Below are 17,382 nucleotides of genomic sequence, written 5' to 3'. Positions count from 1 at the left end.
CAGACAGTTGTGTGAGCTGACCAACAATTAAAATAAAAAATACACACTTAGTCATTGTGCTTTGGAGTTTATTCAAAATTATAAATAAATGTGCTGCTTGAATAACATTAACTGGCACATTTGGTATTCTGTCAACACAGGCTTTGATCCGAGTTTAGGTGTAACATCAGTGGCAAACAGCCAATCACATGCTGAGAGAGTTTATAGAATATTAAGAATTTAAACAAATGTACACAGGAAGATTCGTCGTCTTTTGGGAGGTGATGGAAACTACAGTCGTTGGCAGGATCACTCTGATTTCGTTTTCAGCTTATGTTCAAAACAATCACGTTTAAGCCACTGAATTAGTTTAGTCCGGTTATACATACAACCGCGAACAGCACATGTCGTCCCTGAGCTCCGTAACGACATCTCTCATAAAGATTTGCGTCTTTAAATAGTAAAATAATTCTCAGAAAAACAGCTAGCCTCTTCGCTAACTAACACACAAAAATACCATTGGAATGCTACTTCCGCCACCTCACCGGAAGTTTCACCCACTTCATTTTTTACAGGAGCGCCCCTCGGAAACTTGTGGATATCCGACTGACAACTATATATAGGCATTTAATAACATGAATGCGAATGAAAAAGAAAGAATTTTCGGATGCAGAAATCTAAGTTTTATTATCAGAAGTTAATTCAAAACGCTAATTTTATTTTCAAGCGTACATAGTTGCGTCAGGTCCTAAGGACGCTTGACAGCATATTACAGATGCAGTTAATGGAGTTTCATCTGTCAATCGAATAGAAGTGCAGAAAATGGTTCAACATTAAGCTTGACAGCAAAAAAACAAAAAACAAAAAAACAAAAAAAAAAACGAATTAGTCTGGGTTTTTTTTTAGTCGTCACCTCGGAAAAATGACAAAGCGTATGAAATTAACAAAACAGATGCTGTCCATAGAAACTAATGCTTTTGCTTTTTTTTTGTTTTTAAATTCAGGATATTCCTGTAGGTCGCAGTTGAAATAAAGTTGTTCACCTTACCAGTTTGATGCACAGCTGGTTAAGTCTCCTCTAGTTATATACCTCTGAAATTAATAATTATAGTAACAAAAAATAATAATAAATCATTCAGAAAAGGTCATGGGATATTGCTCTTTAAAAAGTAGGCCTATACCGACTGTTAACCACTGAATAAAATTGAGACACAATCTATGAGAGAGAGAATATTTCAATCAATACATATAAATATTTACCAAATGAATGAGTTTTACTCACAATTTGGCAGAACAAATCAGCAGGCTTTTTACATCAACTGCATTCGTCTTTACAACCTGGAAGGGTTAAATCATTACTTAATATTTCAGATGAAACCTACACAGATAATCCATATAGCAAAACAGATTGGCACACAGGCCAGTCACTCTCACTGGCAGCGGACTGGACGAGTGCTTCAAACACTCTTTAAAAACAGCAAACATGACAACAAATGAACATCATTTTGTTGTTTGTGGGTGCGATTTGAAAGGTTAGACAAGCAAGTGTCTTTCAGTCCAACAACACACGTCTGGATCAGATCATAGCAGCTAGACCCAATCAAACATTTCTGCTCCCCACTGTGGAGTAAACACTAATCATGAGGACAATGTTGATGATGATTATGATAATGATGTCATCAGTGATTACTAAGCTTCCTCAGTGGAATGGATTATAGAGACATGCCAATCATTTTAAAGATGACTAGAAAAGTATTAATTTTTATTTTATTTCATTGACATGCATGTATTATTAATATTATTTATTATTTGTAACCAAAACACTGTTGATTTATTGTAGCTGAGCCATGCACTGTGTCAAATGAATGATTCTCAGACACAAAGAGACACCTGCGTGAACTTCCCAAATGAAAGCAGCGCTAATTTGTTTTGACATCGTTTAACTGGCCATTTTACAAACCACTAACACACAATCCATTGTTTAGTTTAAGCCCTGTTCTGCTGGCATAACACATGTATCCTGCAGTGCGACATGCAAAACTCTGTCGAAAATTATTTTAAACTACAGTACATATTTCTGTATATTCTATTATTATTATTGCCTTTTATTATTATCATTAATTAAGCAAAAAAGGGACCATTGGAGTGCTTAAAACGCTCAAAATTATTTAATGTGTCGACGTAATTTCCAATGAAAAAGGAAGACAGGGCGGGACATATTGAACAACTCCTCCCCTTTTTAATATAGCCAATAGCATTTTGTTTATATCATGAGCTGTTGAGCTTGATAAAGCCGCAGTTTCCTCTATCTCTATCGTTTTCTCCTAATCTCCTCCATATCGCTTTAAAATACAGCATTTTGTGTATAATTCAAATGGGTCTGATATGTTTTGTGGTGGAGCTGCGGCGGTTCGCGTGACACTAACGTGAAACCAGACTTCATTTGCATATTACCACTGTCTGAATCGTTCCCTATATAGTAGACACTATGTGCCATTCACCATGTAGAAAACAGTGTGTGAACAACAAGTGATTGATTTTAGCGCAGCTTCAACGTCTATTTATAATCTAGGGGAAGGAGATCATAGACAGAAGTGGACAGAGCCATCTCATTGGAACTCAATGACGCAATCGTTAGCCTACTTTTACAAAAAAAAAACTGCTTCTACGGGGCCATAACATAAGCTACAAGGTAATGGAGCATTTTATACTTTGTCGTGTTTCTTTAGAAATAAATAATGGACAAATGGGGTCTTCAAACGCCGCAGATGTAAAGTTATTCGCTGTCAAAGTGACGTCAAAATGAATGGGAGTCAATGGAAATGCTAACGCAAGTGAAGTTCTGCTACAAGATGGCAGCTCGGCTTCAACTTCTGTTCAATGGATTACCCCCTTGAAGGAGATTCTCTTGAGAGCATTTGATTGGACAGAATCTGAAGTGCAGAGTGATGTCATCAAAATCATTGATCCATGTTGGCGAAAGTGAGAGATTGTAATTTTTAAATGCTTAGATCTTCTAAATGCACATTTTGTCATTGTTTTGGAGCACACTAGCTTATACACAACAAGGCTTACATATTCATACTAAAAGCTAAAAAACTTACATTTTGATTTCATGGGGAACCTCATACATACAACAATGATATACAATTAAATTTAAAATCTTGAGAAAAAAAAAAAGATAATACAAGGAGAGAAAAATATACTGAAAACAAATCAGAACCAATGGACCCTTTTCCCAGACTGGTCATCAGCATAAAACGTTTATAATTTTTTTTATATATGTAGCCTATAACACTATTTAGTATTATACATTTTCATCAAATTACACACATATATATTAACGCTACTGTGAGGAAAACTCGAAAAGGTTCTAAAAAGTTCATTTTCCACAAGCTTGACGCTCAATACTGAGGATAGCAACTAACAGCGCGACCACTTAGCCTATTTGCTTAGGATCGTATCCAGACGATAGACCAAAACGAGTTTTATATAAACTTGAAACACAAAACTTAAAGTAGGCTATTTATTACAGTTGGCGTTTGACTGTGCTACGAGAGGCAACGACACGCTCGTAGAAATAACAAGCTTATTATGTCAAATAAATCCACCTCTATGCACATTGGCCTAAAAGTAATAAAGTGATTTAGTGTTGTAAGAACGCAAGATTTGGCCTAAACCTCCATCCTTAAGCCACTGGGGAGAAATGTCACACCCCACCCGTCACAGATGACGAGATTATCACTCCCGTTGATCGCTCCGGTCAAACTAAAGCGGAGAGACACCGGACGGTCAACCGGTGAAACGCGGGACGGAGAGGCTTTATTTACAGCCCTATTCAGTAACTTTAACAAGTGAAGCTATTATAAAGATAAGCGTTTTCAATAACCTCCTCGCGTCACTATAATGAACCGCCTCAGATATTAACAGTGCGACGCTAAGCCGCTTTAAGTCGCGCGCGCAGGTGGATGGAAATAGCGCGAGCTCGGGCTGTGCTCGTGACAGAAAACTTTTGCGTCAAACAACGAAGAATGAACAGCGATGATCTTAGAGCTTACCGGGGCTTTCAGCGTCCTTTTTCCTTTAAAGACAAAAAATAATGGGACGCAGGTCGAAGTTTTCAGGAGCGCTCAAATAATGGCTAAGAAGAAACGGGTTTTAACGGTCAGTTTTATCAAAGGATTCCCAGATGACAGGTTATTATAGAGGCAGACATGCCAGCCAACCTCACCATCTCCAGCCACAGCACGAACTACAACTTCCCAGCTCTCATATTCGGGGTATTATTGATCATTATCATCATATGTGGGAACGTGCTGGTGTGTCTGAGCGTTTACACGGAGAAAGCGCTGAAAACCACAACTAACTACTTCATTGTCAGCTTAGCTGTTGCTGATTTGCTGCTGGCTGTTCTGGTATTACCGCTGTTCGTGTATACAGAGGTGAGTTAAGATAATTCATTACCTAATTAATGTTATCACGATATTGTGTATTTGCAAGGTGACCAGAAAACAAACAGGTTTGTAAAACTTGGCTAAGTTGGTTTACCTGGAGATCACCCCACTTTCATGCTGGTTTTAACATCTGTACTTACTTGTAAACCAAATTCATGAAGTCAGAAATGTAAATAAATAAAATGAATAAAGAATTGCTAAATAAGTTGATATCATGGTATATTTATTTATTATATTTGAACATTTAATATTAAATGTGTGTGTATATATATATATATATATATATATATATATATATATATATATATATAGGTGTGTGAATGTAAAACTTAGTAGTCGATACGTGCTTTTTTATGCAATATATTTTTTTCAATTTAAAATTAAGTGTGTGTATGAACCTTGTAGCTAAAATGGTTTTCTTGTAGCAAAGTAGCTGTAGTAACTTCCCATCAACAATGGTTATCAATAACAGTAATCTTTCATCTATTGACTATAGACATTTATCTAACATTTATCGATCTAATCAACCGACACTGTTCCATAAAAGCGCAAGACGAACTTAGCATCAATGATCAGTTGTTACCCTTGCGTGAAAAACTTTGCAGACTTGCATTCATCCGGCCTGCAACGGCCCCCTGCTGCTGAGATTGTCTGTCTCTACCAGAGCGGACATCATGAACACACATCAGACAACACACATTGTCTGTCACCCCAGGATGCGAGGTCCGAGGCGCTTCCACTAAAGAGGCCTCCAAAATAACTACAGATCGGACATGCCATTCGGGGTCGTGCTAGTTACCGTGTTCCCTAGACTGGATTCGGAGGGCCCCAGACAGCAGAGACAAGGTCACCGGGAGTAAAGCAAACAACTGTTTGGCTGGCTCTTCAGTACAAGCACACGGAGAAAATAAGCTCCAGTGAGTCAGCCGTGGCTTAATTACAATTTTACATGAGTCCCCTCACCACGATCTCATGGCTTCCACTTGTAGGGGGAACGTTGCTCGTTGGCATGGGAGAGAGGCCATTACCAAAAAGCAATTAGGAATCTGTCCTCATCTCCTGGCCAATAATTAAAATGCCATTAAATCCTCCTCTCTGCTGTTTTATCTCTTTTTTTTTTAGAACGCATGATGCACATCAGGTTCTAAATTACCATCAGCCTGAGCATGCGGTGTGTGTGTGTTGTGACAACGCCAAGCGGTTAATAGGGAAATTAAGGGTTTCGCACAGTCGCTCTGCTGTGAAGAGGTTAGGGGAAAGTGAAAGAGGTCAGAGAGCCATGGGAATGAAATGATAGGAAAACATGGCATGTATGAGGTAAAGAGTAAATGACAGATGATTTTTTCTCCCTCTCAGTTCCAGGATGGAGTTTGGTCCCTTGATATGACCCTTTGTGATGGACTAATGACGATGGACGTGATGCTTTGCACCGCCTCCATATTTAACCTCTGTGCCATCAGCATAGACAGGTGGGTCTGACATCGAGCTGTTGCACATGTTGTGTCTGTGCGTTAATATCGTTAACTAAAATTAAAACTGAAACCATTTAAATGATTGACCCTTCGCTGGGAGTTTGATTGACAGGCGATCTGACCAATCATTTGTTGAATCCACAATTTTTGTCCAACAAAGCAGTCAGGAGAGTTATTGGATTAGGGTTGGGGTTAAAACAACATTCCTTCTGTTCTTTTATGATTTGATGATATAAATGAACTAGAAGGAAGAGATGATCGGTTCACTCCAGCGCACACATAAAACAGCCACAAAACGTTGTTTACTGTTTAAATTTCTTTAAGAAATGACCAAATTTGAAAGTTGAGACTGTTTTATATCAAAAGTAACCTGGTCTGTCCAGCCCGTTCTCATCCTTTAACGTCATATAGAACGCTATATGCAAAAACGGCGCTATATTACGCACATTGCACCCTTTATTGTTAATATAACACGCGAACCCAAGACGTTATAAATCCTTTAGCGTGAATATGACACGCACACCCTACCCCACACCTAAACTTAGCCCTCACAGCACGTGTTATATTAACGATAACGGGTGCCATGTGCGTAGTATAGCGCCGTTTTGTCATATAGCGTTCTATATGACGTTAAAGGATGAGCATGCGTTGGTCTGTCCTGTCTGTCAGCGCGTTGTCAGTGTCCTCTCTTCTCCGCGATGTAATTTTCATTGCGTGAGAACATTGTGTGACGTGAAAGTGGCGTGGCTTGTCGGACATAGCAACAGTAACTGAAGGAGGCGGATCTTTGCGAATGGACTGAATCTGCACGTTTTATTTAGATAATTCACCTTTGGCTAAGCCCCGCCCGCCTTAGTTACTGTTGCTACATCCGTCAAGCTTCATCTGGGCTCTGGTTTGGTATCAACATGGCTTATGCTGTGACAGCTCTTCCTGCTGAAATGTTATCAAACTTTTATAAAGCAGCAAATAAAGTGTCCGAAGTTGGCAAAAGGGGCTGAAATATGCGTTCGAAGGCTATATTCAAGACATACAGGTGAAACGCAAGAAACAACTAGCCATCCAAAATAGAGGCAAAAGCATAACGTTACCGGTCACAGTCAAAACATGAACCACTGCATTTCCTACTAATCGAGACGGAGGCTGGGACTAACAATATCAGAGGGCAACACTGTTCATGCAAAGCTGGGTAGGTCTCTATTCATTCTATAATCGTTATTACAAAGCAAACGGACTACACGAGTATGACGTTGTTTTTATTAGCAGCGTGTGCTAACGTATCAACAACCGGTATGAGAACCGAAATCATAACCTAAAACATTATAAAACGGTCTAACTAGTATAACTTCACAGTAAGAACAGTTAGAAGCAAAAAAGATGTGCTTGTTGATCTCTGCGGGGTTTAGCTGACTGAGGACGTCCATACAGTTTAATCCAAAGACGACACTTGTCAGGATTTGACTTTGGTTTTGGGAAGGGAAAAAATGGACACCCCCCTCCAACCTCTCTGGGAAACGCGTATCTGTGTTGCAAATGCCCGACGCACGACGTTTAACCATATTTTGAATAAAACTACGACGGTAATAGCTTGCTGAGACCAAAAATATGAGCCGCCTGTGTTGAAAGTCAATGGAACGCTATGAAAAAGTGTCGGACCTCTGTGGGAGCTCGTTCTTGGCTGTGCTGTGATTGGTCAATCTACATTCTAGGGCGTGGCTTAGCCAAAGGCTAATTGCAACACCGCAGATAATTAACACGAGTGGAGAGCACTCAGCAATCAACGAAGAGAGGTATATGGTCTCACCTCGTTGCATTGGCAGTTTTGCAGCATCCCTCCAACCCCTTTCTCCTCACTTCTTGCCATAAGCACTTACACACCAGGGGAGTACTACGGGTTCGGGCTGAATTCTGAGTTTAAAACCCTTCCCCCGAACAGCACGCCAAATACGCATTAAACTTTCTCCATCTAATTTTATGTAGTGTTGAATGACTTCAGATTTTATGAAGTCGACTGTTATGACATTAAAGTCGAGTCGACGTCGACTAGTCGCTGACGTCATTCATAAAAACACAAGAGATGTGACTGCTTTGCAACATGCCACAAATGCAATTAATAAACAGAAAATTATACAGACGCTGACAGCTCATAAAGGGGCCGTTTACACCTGGACACTTCATGCGTTTTTACTGATCTGATTTATCAAAACGATTCCATTTACACCTGGTCGCATAAATATGTTTTCGCAAAAACGGATATAAATCCGATCTTCAAACAACGCGCTATATGCAGATTTAACGGAGTTCACGTTCACAACAGTAAGCATTTTATTGATCATCAGCTAATTTCAACTTTTCACTGAGATGATTGTGTGTTAAGCATCTGTGACACTTTGATTTACGATAGTTTGTACGTTGGCTTTTAGATGCTCAGCTGCGGTAATGCATGTTGCCATAGCTTCGTCATATAATGAACAGCATTTTTCGGGAGAAGTCCAATTTACATATGCTGTTTCAAATTTAAAATCCGTCTCGAATGCGATTTAAATCCACCTCGAATGCGTTTCGGAGTTAGCTTACACCTGGTCTTTTCACGATCGGATTGCAATCAGATCACAGAAACACATGAAGTGGCCAGATGTGGCTAAACAGCCCACTGTTTACATCATCATAAAGGATGAAAAGAAAAAATAATTGCGGGTGAATTAGAGATGCATTAATATGTTTAAATAAATACATGAAAAAAAATAATGTTTGATCATTTTAAAAGAGAAACTCTCAATTCCCAGTAAAACAGTGAGCGTGCGTCATGCTTTTACTTTCGTTTTCAACAATATAGTGTTAACTTAGTAAAGTATTTCCATACACTTTATGTAGCCTACCAATGCTGCTTTCTTGCTGCAGTGAACCTCTGGGCTCTTCATCTGTTGTCGCCTGCAACGCGGCCATATATTATAAAAATTTGCGCAATCATAAAGTGTCACATGATCAACGCGACTAGTCGACGTCAAGCTTAAAGCGTCACGGCATTGCATTAAGGTCGACTAGTCGACTAACCCCTAGTGGAAGTATGTGCGCGGCTGCGGTTACTGTATGTGTGGCAGACACGAAATGCATAAAACATGCTTTTAAAATCTGACGCCTGATCTAGGGCGAGGATCGATAAATCAAATTCATGCAGTGCACTGATTTTGCACAACTAGTTTTATATTTTCGAAGCAATAAAAGTGACTGCAGGTTACCTTCCTAATTGTGGTTCTGTTTGAAGACACGATGAAATGGCATTTATAATCAAAGTTCATAGCTTCCTGCTATGATTAAAAGAAGAGAGACTGGTAGAGATACAGGCAGAAAAGATGTGTTCAGAATAACTAAATGGCATTAAGTTGCCAAGTATCTTGGAATTACACCGGATTCATCTTTAGACTGTCTGGCCTGGCGTTTCGAGTCAACCGGAGGGTCATTATCATCCCTCCTGCCATGCGATGTGGCTCAGCAGACTGCGTTTTTAAGAGATTAATGAGATATATTCTCAGGAGATACAACAGCATGAAACTTGTTATGCAAGGAAAGGCTGCAAACACGCCACTTGGCAGAAATCGCCACTGAATCAGCATGAAAAAGCAATGTGTTGAGAACAGATACACGGACACCGCTGCGTTTGATTTGTGTAACAGCCACATGCGTCCAGAGCCGTGATGCCTCAGGGTTCACACTCCTGTTTAGAAATGTGTTTTACAGTAAATGATAAAAGGTCATGGCTTCATCTATCATTGATATGGAGATGAAATGCAACTTTGAGATTGATAGAGAACAGTTATTAAATTAAACTATAATATACATAAATCTGACATATGTGTATCTTAACACTTTACCCCTAAACTATTTTTTTTTAATTCAGCATAAAATACATATTATTAGAACATAAATATCATATATATATATATATATATATATATATATATATTAGGGCTGTCAAACAATTAATCGCAATTAATCGCATCCAAAATAAAAGTCTGTGTTTACATAATATATGTGGGAGAACTGTGTATAATTATTTTATATATATATATATAAATACACACACATGCTTGTATATATTTAAGAAATATTTTCATGTATACTGTATATAGATTTATATATAATTTATATCATATATAAATATCAATATTTTATATATAAATAATATTTTTTCTTAAATATACATGCATGTGTGTGTATTTATATATATATATATATACAAAATAATTATACACAGTGCACCCATATATATTATGTAAACATAAACTTTTATTTTTGATGCGATTAATCGAGATTAATCGTTTGACAGCCCTATTATATATATATATATATATATATATATATACGTATATATATTTGTAATTTTTTTTAAGTGGTAGTTTCCAGATTTTTTGATACTGTAATAGGCATACAGTAATAAAGTATGTACACTAATAATTTTCCCATTAAGTTTATTTTGCTTAAACACACACACACACACACAATTTATTACGTTTGCCCCAAATTATGGTATCAAAAGAGGTAGTTTTCTTTTTCTTTTTTTACTGTAGGTATACAATAATAATAATGAAAAATATTTGCAATATGCTCATGTGAATTTTGGTGAGAAAATTATGACCTGGGCATCTCACAGGTTTTGAGAAACCACATTATAAAATACACACTCGTTGTATAGGAGTGATATTATCTGTAGCAGATGAGGGTTCAGGGAAACACACAATTGGGCCAACTCAATTAGCCAATAAGAGATTCGACCAGCTACAGCATTTAATGCTGAAAGAAAGTTTTTAAAATAGTTTTGCATGGACTGAATTATAATACCTCATATGGTTTGCAACAGGTTCATCGCAGTCTTTGTCCCTCTTAACTACAACCGCCAACATGTGGACCAGCGACAGATTGTCCTGCTTTCCGCCACATGGATCCTGGCCTTAGCCGTGGCCTCCCCTGTGATGTTCGGCATCAACAACGTCCCCAACCGGGACAACGGAGAATGCAAGCTGGAGGACAACAACTACGTGGTCTATTCCTCCGTCTGTTCGTTTTTCGTGCCGTGCCCCATCATGCTGTTGCTGTACTGCGGGATGTTCCGGGGCCTGAGGAACTGGGAAGAGGCGCGCAAGGCCCGGCTGAGGAACAGCATGCAGACCTGCCGAAAGCTTCAGGAGGCCGCCGCCTCGCTCCCGCCCCTGTCTGGCCTGCCCCCCCCTCTGCCGCCTGTGATCGAGAAAGACCTCACTGACACCGAGGACCTGGACAACGATCACTACCCCGATACTGACAGCCCAGATCCGGTGTCCATGCTCGCCTACCCTGCCGGGAACCACAAAGATCAAAACCAGAACCGGCAAAGGAAGGGGGCGAAAATAAACAGAAGGGAGAGGAAAGCGATGAGGGTGCTTCCCGTTGTAGTAGGTAAGTTAGTTTATGTGATATACGGGAGTTGACACGTCTGGCTATACTCTATACTCGTTTTTATGACACTGTATTATTTCAGAGACTACACTAAATTAAAACGCATACCTCGGGTGTTTATCGACTTCCTCCCACTCATTCATTTTTTAAGGTTAGACATCAATTCTCTTAGTATTCCTCAATCTATTCATTCTGAACTATATAACGAGAATTTTTTTTTTTGTGAAAAATGAGAAGGGTCACTAATAGTGTAAGTATATTATTACTTATTTATAGACATTTTATACATATTGGCAGATAATTTATTATTAAACTAGCCATTTGTTTTGAACACTGTTTAAAGGAAATGTTAAAGAAAATTAGTTGGACTGAGCCGTTGCCTAGCAGTTAGCTAAGACACGATGTATCTGCCTAATTTATTTATTTAGGGAATAAATTAAAAAAAAAAAGTTTTCTTTATAAGGAATGAGGAATGTCTTAGATTTCTTTTCAAATAGCTTTGATTTAACCATAATAGGCCTATGCACCATAATCTCAGTTCAAATAAAACAAAGAGAACAAAAATAGTCTCTCACTTTTAAAATGGGCATAGAGTGATTAAAAACACCCTGTCCACATTTGCTGAACCGAGGAACTCCTTTGGCCCTCATTGGCTAATCATTCCTCAGCAATCCTCCAATCCGATTATGATGTAAGCCTCACTTTAGTCCAGCAGGCAGAGTGGGGGCAGCCGTCGTCACATTAAGACATGCACTTATCCTCTTCACGAGTTCATGGGACGTGCCAGTGCTGTACCTGTGCTGTGTAAGTCTGTACAGTACTTGGCAATCCCTTTCGCTCCTTGTCAACCTCAGTACAGGCGAGAAAAAGGAGGTAAAAGAGTGAGAGAGACTGTTAAAGGTCAGGGTAGGGTCGCAGCAACTGTTCAGAAGTCCACACTAGAAGCTTAGCAGTGACTCTCCGTTATTTGGTTGCACGGTTTGTTCTTAAAGGGATAGTTCACGTTGAAATTAATTTTTGGTATGTTTTAGCTTACCTCAAGGGCATCCAAGATGTTGGTGTCTTTGTTTCCACAGTATTTTGATATTTTTAGGTCAAACCGTTCTTGTCTGTCAGTCATATAATGGAGGTCTATGGTCACCACCTCAAAGAGCATGCACAGAGAAGTCCAAATTAAACATGATTTAATAACTCGTAAATGTAACCACAGCCACGTCCATGTGATGTCCACTGAAATACTAAACTACTTAATCATTAATAACATAATAGGGATTTTTCAATTGCATTTATTTAATTATTCCATTTGATATAAAACATGCGCTGTTTATCTCAGGTTTGAAATATTCACATAATGTTTTTTTCTTAAAATCTACAGGAGTGTAAATCTCAACATTATCGTATACTGTATATCTAAAGGATTTAAGGTTTTTGATGCAATTTTATTTCGACCGTTAATCTTCCGTAAAGATTTATTTTATATGTACAATTACGTTTCAAGTTTAATATGTTCAAAAATATGTAGTAGTGTACTTCATTCCTGTTTGCTTTAAAACTAGGCTAAGTTGCACAATATCAGAAGAGCTACAATGCAAATGGCCAGTCATGTTCAAAAGATAATGATTTTTTTAAATAAAACATAAAAAAATATACAAAACAAAGCATAAAAGCCAAGGTACTCCAGGGATAAACGTAACGTCCTTTACAGTGACTTTCAGCCATCCTACCTGTCCTCGCCGTCCTCTCACTTCTGACGGATAATAGATCTGTGGCTCCTAGTGGGAGCGGGAAAGACAGATCGGAAGGTCATATTTTATATCCCTCTGATGAGAGCGACCCTCCGTTAGTCCTGTGTTTCCATCTGGAACCTCTCTGAGAAGAAGTCAATGAAATAACTTATGTCTTTGACTCCTGCTCATTTGAGAAATTAATTTTAGTGAAGTCTTGCAGTGATTCACTGCCTCTAAAGTGCAATTAAAAGCCTGGAAAATGAAGATGTTCAATGTGCAACATTTCTTCGGCTTTTTACATTTTTTTATCCAGTTTATTTTTAATATTATGGACTTTTTTGTTTACGGAGTGCCGTTTGATTTTTATTTTCAAGTCCTTATTATTTTTCCTGTTCACACTTAGAATGATAAATACAAAGTTCTGTAATGAAATCTAGATGGCGCAGGCTGATTGGTTGCTTGCAATAACATCATTCTCTATAGGGCACAGCTGATTGGTTCCTGCTGTATTAGTAGCCAATGAGCTCACTGCTCAACCTTCAAATTCTTGGTTAGCATTTGCTTTAGCAGTGCAGAGCTTTCAGAAACCCTCCCCCTTCCCCAACTCCACCTGTATAGATCTGCTACGGGTAATTTATGAATGCTATATCGTACAGCAGCTGCATGTCTTACTCGCTCACAGCAGTGTGTTGTGTGTGATCTATTCCGCCAAGACCAGACATATCAACATTGTCATATCCATTACCACGCCTGAGAGTTGTCATGACAGTGCTATTAGCGCCCACACCAATTGATTTATGTTTATTATAAGCGTGCGCTGTAATTTTGTCGTCTGTCACTTTAAATTCTCGAGTCTTTAACATTGAGTTGAAAACGTTCTGAAAGTGATTTAAACGATATTGTTCCTCTGTGTCGTAAATGTAATAGTTGTGGTGTGAATTTTCCTATTCTCGTAGAATAAGAACAACTAGAATGTACATTTCCAGAAGAAAATGTGAAGTGGTGCTTGCAGTGGCAAAACTCACCACCCGGTTGCTATGGTGTGGCACATGATTGCATACGAGACACCAAACACGTCTGTAAAATGTTTTTGTGATGAGATATGGCTTATTCAGCTGAGATATGGCTCATTCATGTGTTCAGGTGGTTACTAGGGTACTCTATATGGTTGCTATGTTGTGATTATACAGTGTATGAGATTATATCTAAAGACTATTTATAAGTCAAACAAGGCAAAATCCATGTTTCTTCTATTTTCTGGAGCTGAGATATGGCTTGAACGGGCCTTAAAGGGATAGTTCACTTTAAAAATTAATTTTTGGTATGTTTTAGCTTAGCTCAAGGGCATCCAAGATGTTTTTATATTTTTAGGTCTAACCGTTCTTGTCTGTCAGTCATACAATGGAGGTCTATGGTCACCACCTCAAAGAGCATGCACAGAGAAGTCCAAATTAAACATGATTTAATGACTCGTAAATGTAAGCACACATTGATGGCCTAAGACATGAAACGAGCGGTTTGTGTGAGAAAACGAACAGTAGCCTATGTAGTTTTTACCTCTTGTAACCACAGCCACGTCCATGTGATCTGATGGCGCGGGCGCTTTGTTTTAGAGGTAAAAACTACATAGGCTACTGTTCGTTTTCTCACACAAACCGCTCGTTTCATGTCTTAGGCCATCAATGTGTGCTTACATTTACGATGTTGATGACAACAAAATGTTTATGTGTCCACAGAATAATCTTTCAGCTGACATTCGTCCATCCACAGGTGCCTTCCTGTTCTGCTGGACGCCGTTCTTCGTAGTGCACACGATGAGGGCTCTTTGCGAGGAGTGTGAGATCCCTGGCTTTGTCATTAGTATCGTGACCTGGTTGGGCTACGTCAACAGCGCCCTCAACCCCATCATCTACACCGTCTTCAACACCGAGTTCAGGAAGTTCTTCCGGAAGTTCCTGCCCAACTGCTGCTAGCCTGAACACGTTCTCTGCTAACGGTTTACGAACAAAAAATACCCAGAAGTATAAATAAACCAGACAAATAATGCTTGCATGTAAATTCAGCTTGTTGTATGACACAAATATGAAAGTATGGTTAAAATGCACTACAATGTTTGCTGCCATTACATTTTTACTTTACATTTTTATTTTGTATGTTTACATTTTGAAAGCTGACATCAAAGGGCCTCATTCATGAAAGGCAAGCCGAATTAATTTGTTTGTAAAATCATTTTATGCAAACTGTCACGTTTTATGCAAAAAGTCACGTTTTCCACGCGCTAGAAGGACGTGTTTGACCGTTGCGATCTTTCGTAGCACAAGTAAAATATGTCTTTTAAAAGACACATCCCCCATTCCACCGCCAAAAACACGTTCTGTGTGAACCAGCTCTTCTAATGGAAATTGCATTTTATTTATTTCTCTTTAAATTGTTCGTAAAACATTTTTAACGTAAATTTTGGTTTTTGTAATACATGAGATGCCTATAGTTGCGATCACAAAATACATGCATGTAAATTATTCATAAAATCAGACAAATCACTTGACAAAATGATGACAAATGATGCAAAAATGGCTTTCACACAAATGAAACACTTGGTTCTGCTTGTGTTTGATGAACGAGGCCCAGTTTATGCTTTGAAGCTTCTATGACAGGAATGTCTGTGAACGGTCTGCCGTCTACGATGACCTCTCTTTGCTTTACAGTTCTCATGTGATGTGCGAAGGAGCTCATCCCGTAAGTTAGGGCGTTCATTTTGTATCTTGATTGCACTGACTTTCATCTGATCTGAGTAATAAATGTTTTTCACAGACAACAACTTCTTTGTGCTGATGTCCAGAAGAGCAGTTAAAGACATTGAGCCTCGTATTTCGTGCATTCATCTACAGTAGCGAAACACATTTATTGGAGAAAATGCAACTAAGAAAGTTGTACTGTTATAAATATAACAGTTAACGCCACAAAGGTTTTTTATGCTGTGGTTGACAGTTTTAGAAAGCAATAAATGAATGATTTAATGTCAGGCATTAGTGGAACGGAGGAATTCACTTCCAGTGTGGAAACCAGTGGTCGATCTGCGAACTAAAACAGCTCTGTTTGAACCTGTACTGATGACATTTCTGTGTGTTTTTACACTGTCAACCTGTTTGAATGCTGAGGCTGATGTAAGTTAGATTTTCTTCATGCCTTTCACGTTATTTGTACTCTTCAAGTCACGCAGTGTTCATTAAGCTGAGTGTCATTGTGTGTAAACAGTGGAAGTGAGCGGTTTGATTCCAGTGCGCACACCGACACGGTGCTAGAATCTTAAAGCAAGAATTTTTTGATTTTTTTTCTATGGATTTGAGTTCTTAATTTCCCCACCAAGCCCACGTTATAAATGGTATGCTTGCTGCTTTTGATGAATTAAAACATTGATTTTGAAATGCAATTGAGAGTTAAACATAGGAGGAGCCATTGATATTTTCCCTGATATACTGTACTGAGGCACGGCTCTCAAGTTTTGAAGACAGGCTAGTGTGTGAGTGTGTGTGTGAGAGAGAGAGAGATTATGATTGGTGTTGTTTATTGTTGTAACAAGGTTCAGGGAAGAAGGAGGCAGGAACCGGATCATAATAATAAAATAAAACTTTATTTAAACAAAATAAACAAATAAATTACCTGCCAGCAGCCCCTCACGGACGACTGCTGGATACCGAAAATAAAATATAAAATACCGGCCAGCAGCCCCTCACGGACGACTGCTGGCTTACCAAATAAAATATAAAATACAAACAAAAGCAGGCCTGTTCCTCTCTCCATCATCCACTCCGTCGCTCCCCCTTTATGGTTCCGCTCCTTCGTGAGAGATGCGAGACCGGTGTGCTTCACAGGTGCTGCTCATTAGCAATCGCACCACCGGCCTCGCGACTTTCTCTCACGTCCCTCAGCCGTCCTGCTCACCACAATTGTGTTTGTTGCTCTTTTGGACTCTTTTATCGAATGGGTTGTTGCGTTAAATCTTACCCAGATACAATAGTGCTCTTTTCTGATTGGCTATTGTGGAGCCCCTTTCTTTTTTTTTGATTGGGCAGGCTTAAATAAGAACTCCTGCCGGTTCCATAGTGAGACTGGCGGCCAGATAAATTTTTGGCGCTGCAGGCATATTAAATATATTATAAATATTTTTTTCTGCGTGAGAAATACAATGTGTGGCGGGAATGAGTGACAAAAGACCGAAATGAGTGACTGTCACGCTCAATGCTGGGGGACTGTAGGTTTTTTTAAAGGGATAGTTCTAGGGATGCACGATATATCGGCCAGCATATCGATATCGGC

The 17,382-nt window shown here is 38.9% G+C and overlaps 1 protein-coding gene across 1 annotated transcript; it reads left to right on the top strand.

Moving 5' to 3' along the window:
- Positions 1–4,172: 4,172 nt before the first annotated feature.
- Positions 4,173–15,974, top strand: drd4a (dopamine receptor D4a). Its single transcript, XM_089127741.1, has 4 exons — positions 4,173–4,421; positions 5,790–5,902; positions 10,764–11,338; positions 14,836–15,974. The coding sequence occupies exons 1-4, from the start codon at positions 4,194–4,196 to the stop codon at positions 15,036–15,038; spliced, it is 1,119 nt and encodes a 372-aa protein (XP_088983867.1). The 5' UTR covers positions 4,173–4,193; the 3' UTR covers positions 15,039–15,974.
- The last annotated feature ends 1,408 nt before the right edge of the window (positions 15,975–17,382 follow it).

This window comes from Pimephales promelas, chromosome 25, assembly GCF_988280905.1.
Source record: "Pimephales promelas chromosome 25, fPimPro1.hap1.1, whole genome shotgun sequence".
Lineage (NCBI taxonomy): Eukaryota > Metazoa > Chordata > Actinopteri > Cypriniformes > Leuciscidae > Pimephales > Pimephales promelas.
The sequence above is the reverse complement of the archived record's forward strand: the minus strand, read 5'-3'. Positions and strand labels throughout refer to the sequence as shown.

What these genes read in the sequence shown, in the direction of transcription:
- drd4a (XM_089127741.1), top strand. Translation starts at nt 4,194, where the DNA reads ATGCCAGCCAACCTCACCATCTCCAGCCACAGCACGAACTACAACTTC. An exon ending in CGCTGTTCGTGTATACAGAG is followed by an intron (nt 4,422 to 5,789) that starts GTGAGTTAAGAT and finishes TCTCCCTCTCAG; the next exon opens with TTCCAGGATGGAGTTTGGTC. An exon ending in TGTGCCATCAGCATAGACAG is followed by an intron (nt 5,903 to 10,763) that starts GTGGGTCTGACA and finishes GGTTTGCAACAG; the next exon opens with GTTCATCGCAGTCTTTGTCC.